The 16436-nt window shown below is 37.2% G+C and overlaps 1 protein-coding gene across 1 annotated transcript in view; it reads right to left on the bottom strand.

Annotated features, from left to right (window-relative positions):
- CDC42BPA (CDC42 binding protein kinase alpha (DMPK-like)) overlaps positions 1 to 16436 on the bottom strand; it is a 187585-nt gene that overhangs the window by 112198 nt on the left and 58951 nt on the right. Inside the window, exons 4-6 of the mRNA XM_014950818.1 lie at positions 10889 to 10972; positions 5876 to 5971; positions 3217 to 3365 (exon numbers count right to left, since the gene is read on the bottom strand). Of these exons, the coding sequence (XP_014806304.1) occupies positions 3217 to 3365; positions 5876 to 5971; positions 10889 to 10972 (329 nt within the window). The remainder of the gene's footprint in view (positions 1 to 3216; positions 3366 to 5875; positions 5972 to 10888; positions 10973 to 16436) is intronic.

The following is a 16436-nucleotide window of genomic DNA, read 5'->3' as shown; positions in this document are numbered from 1 at the left end:
ACTTATGCCATGAGGAATTAAGTAACAACACAACCCTGAAACAGAAATTAACATGAATGCATGTAGAGGCCTTTTTCCACCCAAAAGTTTTTGGGTTTTAACCAAAGAAAAGGTGCTATAAATCTAAAACCCACAAATTCACGTTGCTTCCTAATAAACGTAAAATCTTACCCTGTATGATACTACATACAGAAAGAAAACTGGCACAAGACAATATATAACCTTGGCCTACAAGCAAGCATCACTTTATTAGTACAAATCAGTAATTTAAAGTAGCAGGAGTAGGTATAAGCTTTACACGAACTCCCAATGAAGTCATGCATTTGTGAGAGTTACACGGACAGACTTTCTTCCCCATTGTGAACACCTGCACATATACTCAATTTAGATGAAGTTTGCTTTCTAAAGCTACTCTTGGAGCTGTCAACATCATTTGGTAATGTCGACACTGGGGCATTTATAATGACAGCAAAAGCTAAGATATACATGAAAGAAAAGGCCATTTTATTAACATTTTGAGCCACCATTTAACTATCAGGTGAAATACCACATCGTTTGTCCACAGAAATTAATTGATCGGAAATGAAAATGATCAAAGTTTTATGTCCTGATTGATGTTATCTCATAAACATTATACCACATATTTAAACTAAGAAGTGCTCAAAGTTTTATGTCCTGATTGATGTTATCTTAAAAACATTATACCACATATTTATTTAAACTAAAAAGTGCATAAAAATAAACAAATTTAAAAAAAAAGAACATCCTAAAACCAGTAGTACTGATACAATTTCAGAAATTCAGTGAAATTCAGTGAAAACTGGTAATGCTGACATCATTTTCACCTAGCAACTTTTCTCCCTCTTCAATTCAATAGGTATCAGGACACAGCTTCGAAAATACCACGTAATTTCTCTGAACACTTTTACTAATCCTAGCAACTTTTCTCCCTCTTCAATTCAATGGGTATCAGGACACACTTTGAAAACACCACGTAATTTCTGTGAACAATTCTATTAACACCCAGATTCTTATCTCCTTCACACTATAAATTCACCCCATAATCCCACAATGCTAGTGCAGAAATGGTGTTCAAATTCGGAACTCCAAAACCTGAAATACACTTGTAGCAATTTAAGTAAACGATGAAGTTTCTTGTATTTGATGTTTCAAAACCTCAGCCAATGTGCTTTAGGAATGAAAAGTGACTTGCATTTGACACTGGAGTGTCTGCAATTGAACCCTCACTGCAATCAGTGTCACTCTCAAACAAAATTAACTGACAACAAAAAATTAATGACAGAGAAGAGCAAGAGCAGGGACACGCTGAAAAGAAAAACTTAAATATAATTTTTTAAAAGGTACAAAAACATTCACAGGAATCAAAGTACAACACTATGTATGGTTAATGTGAAAATCTATCCTGAAAGAACTGGGGCACTAAAAGGAAACAAAACAAAACAATCTGCTATCTCATTGTACGAAAAAACCCTCAAACGAAACACGCCTAAAGCATGATTTCTAGTTCACTGGCTACAACTCAGATCAAATCGTGATGCATGTTGGCTATTCAACTGAAATATCCCAACTACAGCTGTTCCATTATGCCATCTTTTTGTAGTATTTTCCTCCTCCTTCTCCTATGTCCTTTGCTGTGTGGGACATATTCCCAAGAAGGATGTGGCCACCACAGTTAAACTTCCAGGGAAAAAGCATTAGTGGCACCGAGACGCTGTGTTTTCTTTTCCCTCTTATCAGTTGTAAACATCCTACTAAAACTAACAGTGGAACGGGTCTCATTTCAAAGGCTGATCATTTAACATATATTCAAGTGCTCTTTACATCTTTAATCTTTGCAAAACATCCCCTTATGAGCAGGCACTGTATTACAGCAGGACTGATGACAGAACACCAATTCCACCTGCCAATTCAATTGGTAACGGGAAATAGCATCTCACCAGTTTACTCACAAACACGTTTTAAAAGTTAGATCCAAATTATACTGAATACAAAAGCCTTTCACATCAGGTCCTAAATGAACAGTTTCTCAGAAGCACATAGTTAAAATCTTCAAAATTCCAGAAAATTCCTAAGGAAAATAGTCTGCCTGGGCTCTTCCACAAAGCATTATCACAAAGAGCTCTTCAGCGGGTAGATACAGTTCTTCAACAAAACCAGCAGATTTCAAAATATTCCAGGAGAAAAATTTGCAGCTTAGAACCACCCCACCTTAAAGAACTCTCAGCTACAGCTCTTTCATGAAAAGCCATAGTCTCAAAGGAAACAAAACAAAACCAACTGCAATACATCTTTTGGACCAAAAAGAGCCCCAAAACTTTTCTGGAGCAAAGCAGGTTAAGTGGAAACGGTTAAAGGAGGAATGGTCAGTATAGATTCTGATTAAGGGTGGTAGATGGATGTATCAAAAGTATTTATTCTGCCAACTTAATTATTCAGCTTAAACAATTTGGAGCTTTCCTACTGATTCCTGACAGAGCAAAGTTTGTCTATTGAGTGTATTTGAAAATTTTGCCTCTAAGGAAAACTTTTGCTCTGCATCCAAGAACTGCCATGGAATTCTTCAGACAACAACACATTAAAGAAAAGATGATGCCAGCTTTGGAGAAGAATCAATCATGGCCTCACAAGAAGTTAGACACAAACAACAATATTCTCCATTGAAAAGCATATATTATTTTTTTGCAGACCAAGGTAAAGTACCACAATTTAAGTACTTCCGCTTATTTAGCAAAATGCCATCACTTCATTTTAAAGATAATTTCATTAAATCCAAAAGAAAACAATGAAAAAATCCAAAGCAGACCACACAATGGTGTGTTGGCAACTTCTGTACAGGTTGAACAGATTAATTAGGAAACATAACCTGGCCCTTCAACAAACCCGATCAAAGTTGATCACATTTCACAAACAGGTTTCCAGTTTTGCTTTTATAAATTACAGATCATTAACTCTGAAACACGCCCGTGTGTAAGATCCATCACTTGCATTCAGCTAGTCATAAAATCTCCTCATTCCTGTGTCTGACTATGGCAAAAGGTCAGCAACAGTCATCAATAACCACAAGGTGTCGGCAAGTCAGTTCTTTTATATTTACTATTATGACAAATACTTTTTACCAGCTTAAACTCTTTTAACAGGAATTATTCTCACTCCATCAAGTAACTCCAACAGGAACTTGGAGCTCCAATGACTTACCTGTGAACGTAATGCAACTGATGAACAGAATCAATCGCTATCACCATTTCAGCCAAATAAAAACGAGCCATATCTTCAGGTAGTCTGTCCTCAAACTTGCTGAGCAACGTAAGCAGGTCTCCTCCAACATAGTAATCCATAACCAGGTACTGTAGAGTGAAAACAGAGGGGAAAAAAAAAAAACCCCAAACAATTTATTGAGTGAATCGGAGACTAAAAACCTAATTGAAGCATAAAAATTAACTAAATATACTGGGCATTAAAAAAGCTAACCAGGATGCTTAAATGTTCTGAAAACACAAGCTGGTTCAGTTTCATTTTAATATTAATATATCTCTCCAAATACAGTAAGCCTCACGGCAGAATAGCATCATCCACTGTCCCATCACCAAACATAAAATATTTAGATACTCTGGATTCCTTTCAGTACCCTTTGAAAGAAAGCAAAAGGAGTAAAGGATTAAAGCACAGACCTATAAAACTGAAACCAGCTTGGGATATCGTTTAAGGGCTATAATTTCCCAGGCTTCCCTTTTCCTTTTTTTTCCTACCATCTTCTTTTCCTATTAAACAAACTATTTTGGAGAGTAAAGTTTTTAGACTACTCAAATTAAGGCAAAGACTGAGAGACTTCCAATGGCTCCCAGTGCAATTACAGATACTGGTGACACCGTGCACAATACAGCATCTGCCAACATACAATGGGAGGTGTCACTTCATCTAATTGAAATGAGGGGAAAAAATACATTTGATTTCTCATTTATTAATGAAACATAAAACCTGCCTGCCATTGAATCAAGTGCAAAGACTTTAAAGAGATCAGAACTTTTCTCCACTTTTCTATATTATGATAGAATGAAATCCCACGACCGTCAGAGACATGGTCAAAAATGACTGAAAAGGTAAACTTAAGAAAAGTGGGGAAATTCACAATTATTATCTTTTTAGCTTAGCTTAGTTTGTTTTAATTCTGGAACAGTAACTGGAAGGGCAAATGGGGAAAAGAAAAAAAAGAGGCAAACTAATTATAACTAACAAACTAATTATAAGCAATCTAATTTAACACCCACTGCTATGACATTACTTTCAAACATCATTGTGGACAGACTAATTAGAATAGTTTCCCACTAAAGTATATAGTATCTGAAAGATTTGCCAGGAGTTCCAACCACTGCTTCCAGAAAGGCAGTGCAAATCTACAATGATTATGAACAATATTGTATAATGAATCACAAATAAGAAAAAAAAAATTGAAGATATAGTAATCTATCCTAATTTGATTCTTTAAAATTTTGATAAAGCAACTTAAAGTGACTTTTTATAATTATTTTTCCTCATTTGTTCAAGTCTTTCCCACCTTCAGAAAAAGAAATTAAAACATGTGGAAAAAATTCTGCAAAATTCCAGCAGCTATAAGGAAGCTGTGGGGCAGGCAGGAGTCTTACGCCCGTTTCTTTTCCCTCGTACTTTCCATAACAATAAAGGTGATGAGAAATGATTTTAACAATTTTTCTGCAGAATAACCTGGGCATCCTCATTGATTCCAAGTGCACGAAGAAAGTACAGAACACATTTCTACAAAATTTTAAATGTGCTGACAACCAAGATTCCATCTGTTGCTTTGTGACATGAATAGTAAACTTCTTAAATTATGCTCACAAGCCTTTATAGAAGATAAGTATCTTCCAATTCAGTGGTGCTCCTACCGCTCCCTCTGAAACAAGATCTACAGTATTAGCTTCTTGTCTTTTACAGATTTAGAAAATACATTAAGCCTTTGGAACTTAATATCGTTATTATTAACTAATGCACTATACAGAGATCTGCAAGAGCTTAACTTAATGCTTTGAAAGTATATTGAAAAAAAACTCTTAAGATTTTCATAACTGATATGGGTTCTCTGTGGTTACTCCTCAGCATTTTTAAAAGCAGTACAACTCAGTTACTGGATATACCAAAATAAAGGAATTTTGGCACTTACAACACAGGACTCTGCACCTCTGGCTTTGCAAAAGCAACACAGTAACCTAATGACAAGGAAACCCTCAACTCCTCAAATATGCCAACACTTCTACTATAACTCACAATATTAAGTCATGCCCTTGAAGTTAAACACGTGCACAGGAATCAAAGTTAAAGTTTAACAATTATATTTTTAAATACACAATTTACTTAGAGCAAAGCATCCCATCCAATGTCAAAGATCCACATCCTTAAAAAAAAAAAGTTTTGTTTTGTTTTTCAAAAGCTTTAAAAATACTTTCTAAATGCACACAAGCAACAGGTCTATTTAAGTTTCAAATACATCTCTTTTTCCCTCATGTTAGCTTAATTTTGCAATTCTTTCCAAATACTTGAAAACTAAATAACATTAAATATTAAAGAGACACTTTAATCTACAGTTGCAGCTTCCCACTCTTATTTATGAACATTTAGTGGCATTCTTCCATGCTGCAAAAACTTTTTATTGATTTATGACATCTTAGTGGGATTAAGTCCTCAAAAAAGCAAAGACCAATCACAAAATGCACAAAATCACAGAAGTTCACATGGGCTCTACAGTCCAGAAAACAAAACTAACAAATAAAATATATTTCTGTCTCAAATCACAACCAAGAATCTGCATTTCCTTCCATATACACATAAAAGCAACACTCACTAAATAGTTTTCATCCTGGAATGCATAATGTAACGTTGTGATCCACTGGTTATCTCCATTCACTAACACATCTCTCTCTTCTCGAAAACAGGCTGTCTGAAAGGAAGAAAAAATAATTATAGCCTTTAAGTAACATATATAAAAGAAACACATTTCACAGGTTGACTATGTTCTAACATTATATTTTGGGGAAAAAAATTCAAAACTGCACCTCAGTTAAAAAGTCATTTACTACACTCTCCAAACATGCCAAAATCTATGAAAAAGCAGGTATCAGAAAAGTCTATTTTCTTTAAATTAAAACAGTTGTATTTCTCTATATTATTAAATGATGCAAAGGGAGAAACACTGCTGCTTTCCATTGTCTAAAAATCCCAAGTCAAAAATCTTTTTTTTTTTTTGTAAGTGTAGATAATGAAATCAAGTATCAATAATGACACAGCAGCAATGTAAGATTGAAGAAATCAGTCCATAATGGCATTGTATAATTATAACGAAAATAGGAGTTAAAGAACTCAAATCTGGAGTCTTCTGTCATTATTTTACCTCATCCTGCTCATCATTTTATCTCGTTTACATTCATGTTTTACACTTAAATTTTCACAGAAGCAAGGTGGTTCTTTTCATTTGAAAGTTGCTGCCAGAACTTCTATATTGCCCTAATTTCATAATCATTAACCAGTTGGGGTTTTCTCCACACTTTTTGCTCAGGAGAAGCAGGACAGAATTGACTATTGCTTTTGCCAGATAGAAGCTGTTGATCAGACACCCAGCAGGACGCCCCCTCAATATACCGGGAAGAAACACAGAAAGCAAAAGGTGCCAAGTGGAACAGAGGAGTAACAAGAATTGCCAAGAAATGCTAAGGAACACCTAAAGAGGAGAAGGAGGAGAACACAGGTTCATATGAAACAACAGAAGATAAAGTGTGAAGAAAATAAACAACAGGAAAGCAGCAAGGCAGGGAATTCGATGGAGGCTTTGCAACGTGGCCCAAGAAGTGAATAAAATACCTCAGGCAAAAGGAGCTTTGCAGAACGATGGAGGAAAACAACCAAACAGTCGAGAAGCCAAAAAGAAACTACAGCAAAGATATATGCTAAATGTTCTGAAAGGACTGAGTTCTGAAGTGAATATCCTGAGAAAGCAAGAGGTAGCAAATAGCAAAGCCACACACAATTTTGTTCAGAGAATTGTCTAAAAGATAATGTAGAGGAAAGAATAATAATTGTACGGGCTCTGTTTAGAAGGCAGATGGAGAGTTAGAGAAAAACACAGAGCATAATCTCTTCCAGCACACTCTGCTACTTCGCAAAGATGTTTCATCAATTTGAACCACGCTCTGTCTCTTCCATCTTAGGAGACAGCTAAATTTAAAGGAAAATCCAGCCTTTTTAATTTTCCAATTTCATTTCCAAAAACAATAGGCAAATACCAGAACTCTGACATGGTTATTGTTGGCTGTGAGATTTGGAGATTGAAGAATGAAAAGCAAAATATCGTTTCAGATGGAGCTATATGCACAAGAATCATGCAGTAAAAACAAAACAGAAAATAGCTCCCTCCTCCAAGCACCAATTCTTGTGTTGGAGAATAGAGTGAGTAAGAATAATACAGACCAGAAAATAGAAGGATGGTATACTTTAATCGTAGCACATAAATCAGTGAAATTTGAGGAAATAACAAAACATACTTTAAAAAAAAAATACCCTCAAAGGTATTAAATGAAAAATGGACTTTGGGGTGGGAGAAGGAGAAAGGATGATCTTCAGAATGAAGAAAAGCTGTTCTGTGCTTCAGATTGATTTTTTTCCTTCCCTGTTTGTAAACTCTTGACATGTTTCAGAGAGAGATACTATGAACTCTTGTTTTCACAAGGATAAACAACACGTAGTTTCTCTACTTGTCATGACACAATTCACAGGATTAGTTACTACAGAGAGTTTATATAATTCCACTTGTTTTTGCCACGATTTAACAAAAGACCGTGCATTCCTTGAGCGCTCTAGACACCCACCTCTGGGCAGGACGCCTAGAGCTGACAGCACCAGCTAGAACCACAGCAGATCACAGCTGAGATGGTAACAGCCAAAGAGCCTACGTGGTTTGTGGGCAAATTAACTCATGGCAAAAATAAGTCATAAAATAAAAAAATATTGTAATTACTGTAACGTAGCTCAATGAAGTTTGGTTGGTTTTTTTTTTTTAAGTCTTTTTTTGTGCCTTTTATTGTTCCAACATTAGACTTTATCTTCCCTAGGCACAGTCTCCTTGAATTGTTGCCAGAGGCCTCCAGAGGTCATCTCATCCAACTCCCTACCCCAGGAAAGCCAACTCAGTGCTTTGGTTTGTATCTATACTGTTATTGTGGCCTTAACCAGCAAAGAATTCTGGCTGCCTGGCTATTTGGTGCTCATGTCCTTACAGCTCAGAGTTAGCACCCTCTGGAAGTGTTGACTGCTTCCATGCTGCATAGTATTTTTCCTGATGGCTCCTGAGCCCCCTCTGGCACCACCAGGGCCCACATGTCAGTGTGAGTGGCTGTCAACACTCAGGTTAACGGGTCTAGGAGTGTAACTGCGAGCTGTCACACACTTTGGGTTGTTCAGCTTGTAGAAGAGAAGGCTCCAGGGAGACCTTAGAGCCCCTTCCAGTACATAAAGGGGCTACAGGAGAAATGGGGAGGGACTCTTGATCAGGGAGTGGAGCCATAGGATGAGGGAGAATGGTTTTAAACTGAAAGAGGGGAGATTTAGATGAGATCTTAGGGAGAAATTCTTTGCCATGAGGGTGGTGAGACACTGGAACAGGTTGCCCAGAGAAGCTGTGGCTGCCCCATCCCTGGAGGTGTTCAAGGCCAGGCTGGATGGGGCTTGGAGCAACCTGGTCTGGTGGGAGGTGTCCCTGCCCATGGCAGGGGGGTTGGAACGCGATGATCTTTAAGGTCCCTTCCAACCCAAACCATTCTATGATTCTATGACTTTCAGATACTCCCTGTATTAGCAATGTCCCCAGTTTTACATCACATCCTTGAGTTTTCAACAGTGGCAACTATTTGGAATACTTCAGCTCTTTATAATGCAAAAGAGAACACTGACCTCGCAACCTGTATAATTTCATTATAAAAAATTTTTGCATACAATTACTCTCAGAGCTTAGAGTCATCAACCTTAATCTGGCATTTCCTAGCCTTGCAGTACACACTCCCTTTCTACTTTTACAAACAATTCCTACTTCCCACAGAGTTGATACAGGGATGTATGAACAACTTGTTTCTGCCAGTTGTGTACACACCTACCTCTACGCTTGGCTTGCATTTTTGGACTGTCTGATTTTGCTGTGTATTTCAGTGGATAACAGAGCCAAAAGGGGTCATTTTTCCTGCCAGCAGTAACAAGCGAGATGCGCTCACCACCGTTTAAAAATGACAGGTTACAGTTGTTGAAGGTCATGCTTTGTAAATGGATTTTCACTCCAGATGGTTCTCTTTCCACTGTATATCCACGGGTTACAAATACATGGAAAAACATAGCTGTAATTTTTTTTTAGGCTATCTGTTCAAACTTTCAGAAATTCAGCTGGACCCATGGGAAGAGTATTTTTAATACCTTGCATAGAGAAAAATCTCTCAAACCTATTTATAACTGTATTTTAATGGAAAGAAATAGCTTTTAAACTGACTTTAAAAGGGTACATTTAAAAATAGAGTAGAACTTTATTGCTGGTCTTTTCTTTTTCCCTAAAATAATAAAACCTGCAGTAATGACATCTGTCTTGGAGAGAAATACTTCTTTGTATCAAGACTAATGCCAGATTGCTCAGTATCTGAATAATTTCTGGATAAAGAGGAAACACACTGTGTACATCTAACCACAATCTGCATGCCATTTATACTTTTTAATGTGATAACATTTTCATTAAAAGAGACAGGATGTGCACACATCAGAAATTGGCTTTAATTTGTCTGGCTCCACTGTTTTTTTAAATGTGTGATGGTTTCCCATTGATCTCATTTCCTAACAAGATATAATTAAAACATAAGCAGAAATCAGAATAAACTTGGAAGCAACTAAACAGCAAGGAAGTCTGAGAGTAGGAAGGTGGGAGTCTCAAATAACAACTGAGGGGAGGGACAATTTGATCAGACAATTTGGAAGAGACACCAAGATAGTGCTCACATTGTCCAACGAAAGAAAACCCAATGGCCAAAGCAACTTTGTATGTGTAAGACACTGAGTTATATTTTACGAGTCTATTTATTAAATAGGCAGTTTATTTTTGGTAGGCACGGACAAAGAATTTCAAAGGAATTTCAAGAGTTAGTTATATATTCTTTTTAAAATTACTACACAAGTCTTTAGGTGTAGTCTGCACTTTAGAAGTTTCTTTCCAAAGGAATCCAGGGAAATGTACTGAGGATTCTATGCAGAGTGGAGCTGCATAAGGAAAGCGGGAAGCCAAGGCTAAGCAGGGCTGGTGAAAGAGCTGTTCCATCTTTTTCAGAACACAGAATGGACTCAAGCTGTAATGAGGAACTTCGCATCAAAATTTTTGCAGATGGACATTTTTATGAAGCATGCACTCAGATTAACTTGGAACTTTTTTATCTTTCTGATTTTTCAATCTAGAAATTGGACCCTGACTAAGTTCTAACTACTGATAAACTAATAGGCTTGGTGAGTTACAGCTCAGTAATTACCTTTCACCATGGAAAGTACTTGCTAAAGACTACATTCCTAACTGGAATAAATGCATTAAAAGACTGCTTGTATTTCCTGGGCAATTATAGAAAAGGTATAATGTCTTAAACATTCAGCCCCACCTAAGTCAAGATTCCATGCCATTTTAACCCTTCCGACGGACTGTTTTAAGCTTATTTTAACATTAATCTTCACATTCTCAGTAAGCAGTGAGGCACCTCCTCAATCCCTCTACACACACAGTCTTGTAGAAAGAGAAGCAACAGCAGAGTAAGAGGAAGCAGGATGATAGAAAACATTTCTGCAATCTTACTTCAGCTCTCTTCAGCATCTCCCACTTATTAAGTATCTTCATGGCAAAAACCTTATCTGCATTCTTCAGTTTTACTACTGCAACCTGGAAAAGATAAATGAAAGATAAGTTAAAATATGAACATGCATATTGTTTTAATTTTTATGAAACCTTGCAGTTTTGGGGGTTTTTTTGCTTCAGTGTTCTGGACACGTAGCTTTACTATCTGGACAATACCACACCACCACCAAGAAAGAGTAACTTCACAACAGTAGGGGATAACACAATGTAGCAGTTTTAGAAACAAAATAAACAATATCTTTTAAGTTTTAGACACAAATTAGGCTGTAGGTTTGCCATAAAACAACTTCCACTCTCATTTCAAGTGCACTAGACTTTCTTCAAAGATATAGGAAAGTCTTCATTTGTGGTTTTGCACCTGAAGTTCAATGAGCTCTTTATCACATCTGTTGTTAGTGGCAGGGAAATAGCGAAATCCACATTTTTGAGAGAAGTAAATTGTAGGAAACACAAGTCCCCCTTCCTCTCATTGCTTCTGAAACAGTAGATACCATAAGCCTATGTCATAACATATTAACAAAGACAATTGACACAGTCCTTTTCTGAGAATATTACAGTTCTGTTTAGCTATAATAAAAGCTGACATAGAATATTTTTAGGAAAGAGTGAGGGAAGAAGTTTACACAAACATGTCTTCACAGTTCAGGCTTCTGTGGTATGGAAAGCTAAGCGTCTTACCCAAAATGGCCACAAATCTGCCCCAGACTCAGAGCTGCTGGTCAGAAGAAGACCAGACCACTACATTAACATCCCATTTATAGAAAAGTTCACCAATCAACACATTTTAACAGTCATTCTCCAACAGTCCCATTTTGCCCTTCCCTTTCAAATAAATTTCAAGGCTTAAGGAAATAAAAGTTGATTTCTGTCTGCATCTGGTACAAACCAACATGCTGTCACACAGATTATCATCATCTTCATCCTGCAGGCCAGTGACAAAAAAATACTAAGGGTGAATCCTACATTCCTTCCACCTCTTTCATAATCAGTGAGCCAGCTACTTCTGAAGACAGTGATAACAGAAAAGAAAACACAGGATCAGACAGTTTGAAGGAAGTGTCACGCAAACCTCTTTCAACCATCTTCAAATGTGTCATCAGCTGCAGCAGCTTCATAAAGATGGCAAAAGCGCAGGTTGAAAGACTGTAATACTCAGATGTCTACACTAAAGTGTATCTAAAAGCGTGCCTCTTGCTTAGCTTTAGATTCATAGACAAAGCAGCTGCCACATCCCATATATTAATGCATCATCAGCCCTGCTCTTGACATTGCTGCCTTTTGGGGCAACGGGAGAAAGGGGTGGGAATAAAAACAGGAGAGAAGACAGAATGGCACTACATCTACATGTTTAAACTGGTTTATGAACTGAAATTTTTGAAGGTTACTTCATGCAGAAAAATTGAGGTTCAAATCCAGACTTGGAATCCCTCAGCTTATCTGCATTCTTCAGTTTTACTACTGCAACCTGGAAAAGATAAATGAAAGATAAGTTAAAATATGAACATGCATATTGTTTTAATTTTTATGAAACCTTGCAGTTTTGGGGGTTTTTTTGCTTCAGTGTTCTGGACACGTAGCTTTACTATCTGGACAATACCACACCACCACCAAGAAAGAGTAACTTCACAACAGTAGGGGATAACACAATGTAGCAGTTTTAGAAACAAAATAAACAATATCTTTTAAGTTTTAGACACAAATTAGGCTGTAGGTTTGCCATAAAACAACTTCCACTCTCATTTCAAGTGCACTAGACTTTCTTCAAAGATATAGGAAAGTCTTCATTTGTGGTTTTGCACCTGAAGTTCAATGAGCTCTTTATCACATCTGTTGTTAGTGGCAGGGAAATAGCGAAATCCACATTTTTGAGAGAAGTAAATTGTAGGAAACACAAGTCCCCCTTCCTCTCATTGCTTCTGAAACAGTAGATACCATAAGCCTATGTCATAACATATTAACAAAGACAATTGACACAGTCCTTTTCTGAGAATATTACAGTTCTGTTTAGCTATAATAAAAGCTGACATAGAATATTTTTAGGAAAGAGTGAGGGAAGAAGTTTACACAAACATGTCTTCACAGTTCAGGCTTCTGTGGTATGGAAAGCTAAGCGTCTTACCCAAAATGGCCACAAATCTGCCCCAGACTCAGAGCTGCTGGTCAGAAGAAGACCAGACCACTACATTAACATCCCATTTATAGAAAAGTTCACCAATCAACACATTTTAACAGTCATTCTCCAACAGTCCCATTTTGCCCTTCCCTTTCAAATAAATTTCAAGGCTTAAGGAAATAAAAGTTGATTTCTGTCTGCATCTGGTACAAACCAACATGCTGTCACACAGATTATCATCATCTTCATCCTGCAGGCCAGTGACAAAAAAATACTAAGGGTGAATCCTACATTCCTTCCACCTCTTTCATAATCAGTGAGCCAGCTACTTCTGAAGACAGTGATAACAGAAAAGAAAACACAGGATCAGACAGTTTGAAGGAAGTGTCACGCAAACCTCTTTCAACCATCTTCAAATGTGTCATCAGCTGCAGCAGCTTCATAAAGATGGCAAAAGCGCAGGTTGAAAGACTGTAATACTCAGATGTCTACACTAAAGTGTATCTAAAAGCGTGCCTCTTGCTTAGCTTTAGATTCATAGACAAAGCAGCTGCCACATCCCATATATTAATGCATCATCAGCCCTGCTCTTGACATTGCTGCCTCTTGGGGCAACGGGAGAAAGGGGTGGGAATAAAAACAGGAGAGAAGACAGAATGGCACTACATCTACATGTTTAAACTGGTTTATGAACTGAAATTTTTGAAGGTTACTTCATGCAGAAAAATTGAGGTTCAAATCCAGACTTGGAATCCCTCAGGTTGCTTTCAGATTTGAAACACAAAAATAGATTGTTAATTTAGACTTATGATCTAATCTTGATTCATAAAGAACGTCTACTCTTCGCATGGTACCCCAAGACCGAGCACCACAATTTTACTTAGGAGTGAAAGATGAATCCTCTGCAGTGATACTTAACCCACAATGTAGATTTGAATCTTGAGTATCCTTTTACGAGCTTGAAACTTGGACAAGCTGTATCTGTATCACTTCCTAATGAGAAATGGCAGGAGGAGAAAACCTTAACATTGAAAATAGTCTGTGCTCAAACTGCCTTGTATCCTGGGTGACAGGGACCTGCCTCTGTATGATGCAGTCAGTGATATGAAGCTACAACGTAATTCTGCCCTAAAGAGGGTTTTGTGACTGTTACAAAAAATTAAAAGGTTGGTCCTAGAGCTGCCCAGCACGAAAAAGAAGTTTTTTCCCCACCATTAACTGCTGTAGAATAGGCAGCCAGAGGCATAAGATAATACATGTATTTGGAATCCAACTTCATTTCTTGCCTGTAGCATGCTCAGTGAAAGGCTGTGTTAATCTGCAAAAGAAATGGTTAGTGGAAGACACACGCTAATTGCCCATCTGCCTAAATTTGTAGTCTCCTGTGCAAGCAATCCCTTGGACACAACCACAATAGCTACAGCAGGGCCTTTGGTTAAAGGCTGGAGCACAGGCTCTGAATCACAGACCAAGGGCTTGGTACCTTCTGCAAATTTGTAACAATATTGAAAAGTGACTAAAAACCAAAAATATACTCGTGTTTACCAGCTGTGTTTACAATCAGTAAGAAGCAGTATTTAGTCTGTCAAAGCCATTAATGTTATTCAATATCAATAACCACCATACACACACACAAAAGATCAGCACCATCATCATTTTTCTGCTATCACAGCATCTTTATGGGGGCGTTTCAGTGCTTTATGAAAAAATTCTAAAATGTTTATTTCAGGACAGTGAAAGAAAAAATCTGACACTGCAGCAATGAACCTTCTGATGCTGTTTCTAATTGTAGCAAAATAATCTGAAACATGCTTACAGACCCAGGCAGTGTTTACACACACACACTGAGGTATATACTATGTACCCAAAGGCCCAAATACACACAGAGTGTTGGTTTGATCTTTTCCCTTCTCCAACAAAGCTGTCAAGGCAGAAGTAAGTGTAATCCTTCCCGTCCAGTTATCCTGAAGTATCTTGCTACTGGATTTTCTCAAAACTGGACTTTCAGAGGTTGGGTGGGGTTTTTTTAATTTATATTTTCCTGTGAGCAGCCCAATAGAAAATGATCGGTATGTGCTGATGTAAACATCTTGCTTTAGTCAGGTTTTTTTTTCCTGTGCTGATGTAAACATCTTGCTTTAGTCAGTTTTTTTTTCCCCTATTCTTCCAACAGTTTTCCTTATTTCCCACAAACAGCAGTACAGTCTGGCATGTGTTCAGACACCTTCTGCCCCAAACTGGGCTACTTGTCTCTACAGTACACGTCTGCACATTTCCTTTGCTTAAAAAGCAACAGCCCCCTACAGAAAAAGCTAAACCAGAAGCTATTAAAATTTAAATAATAAAAAAAGTTAATTCAACAAACAAATTAAAAAACAACAAAACTCAGCACTGGTTTTCTTGTTCATCAAGAGCAGGCAGCCCTCCAGAAATGAAAAGAGGGAATGTTACTGTTCATAACTGGATGCTAAAATTTAGGGGTAACTAGTTCTCAGAGCTCCAAAATTCATCATCTTCAAAATATCAACAGAAATATCAACAGCAAATAAACACAGTATTTGCTTGACTCGGCAAGCACTGAACTTTTGTTTAAGTAATAATGGAATGAACTGAAAATTTTGGTATTAGCAAGAATTTTCAATATGCTGCAATTTCATAGTGCTGAGAGACAGCACTAAGAGCTTCACCTTTCTTAGCAGCATCCTCCAACTCTCAAGTTTAAAGTCTTATTTATAGTTGTTTGTCAAGTTTTTCAAACCCTGCTGCCTGAAGCCGATGCCATGAAACACTTGATGCCCACATTATTAATTTTACCAGAATAATCATCCTCCTCCAAGGAAAACAGCTGTGTTTTCTGAAGACAGCACTTCTTACATGAAAATTTAACTCAGTTAAATGTATGCACGCAGAGGGAAAGGCTGTGTCATTAATCTGACAAATAGAAAGCATTCTCAGCCTGGCAGCAAGCAGGGTAAGGGGAAAAAGAAAACTAGCAACAATTAAGTCTTAGAATTATAAGCAATAGTTAGTTTAAATTACTTTTTGTCTCCATCAAACATGTGAAAACAGAAAGGGAAATATTCCTTGACTATGCAAATTGAAGAAATTGAGTGGTGTAAAATCAAAATAAGAACAAGCCTGAGACTGCGCCAAAGAAAACCTGCACTAAACTTTGTAGTCTACAGAATTTCAGAATTATGTTGATTCAGGAGACAAAAATTACTCCTCCCAGTAACCCAGAGCAACTTTGGTCTCATTTACAGTGTGCTGGAAATAAAATACTTTCTTCCAGATTTCTTAATCTGTCTCAGTGAACTACTATACTCTACTGAATCATACAAGTATTTTGCAATTTAATATTAATATAGATTTTGG

Source organism: Calidris pugnax, unplaced genomic scaffold (genome assembly GCF_001431845.1).
Source record: "Calidris pugnax isolate Ruff unplaced genomic scaffold, ASM143184v1 scaffold24, whole genome shotgun sequence".
NCBI lineage: Eukaryota > Metazoa > Chordata > Aves > Charadriiformes > Scolopacidae > Calidris > Calidris pugnax.
This window is presented reverse-complemented; position numbering and strand designations above follow the sequence as displayed.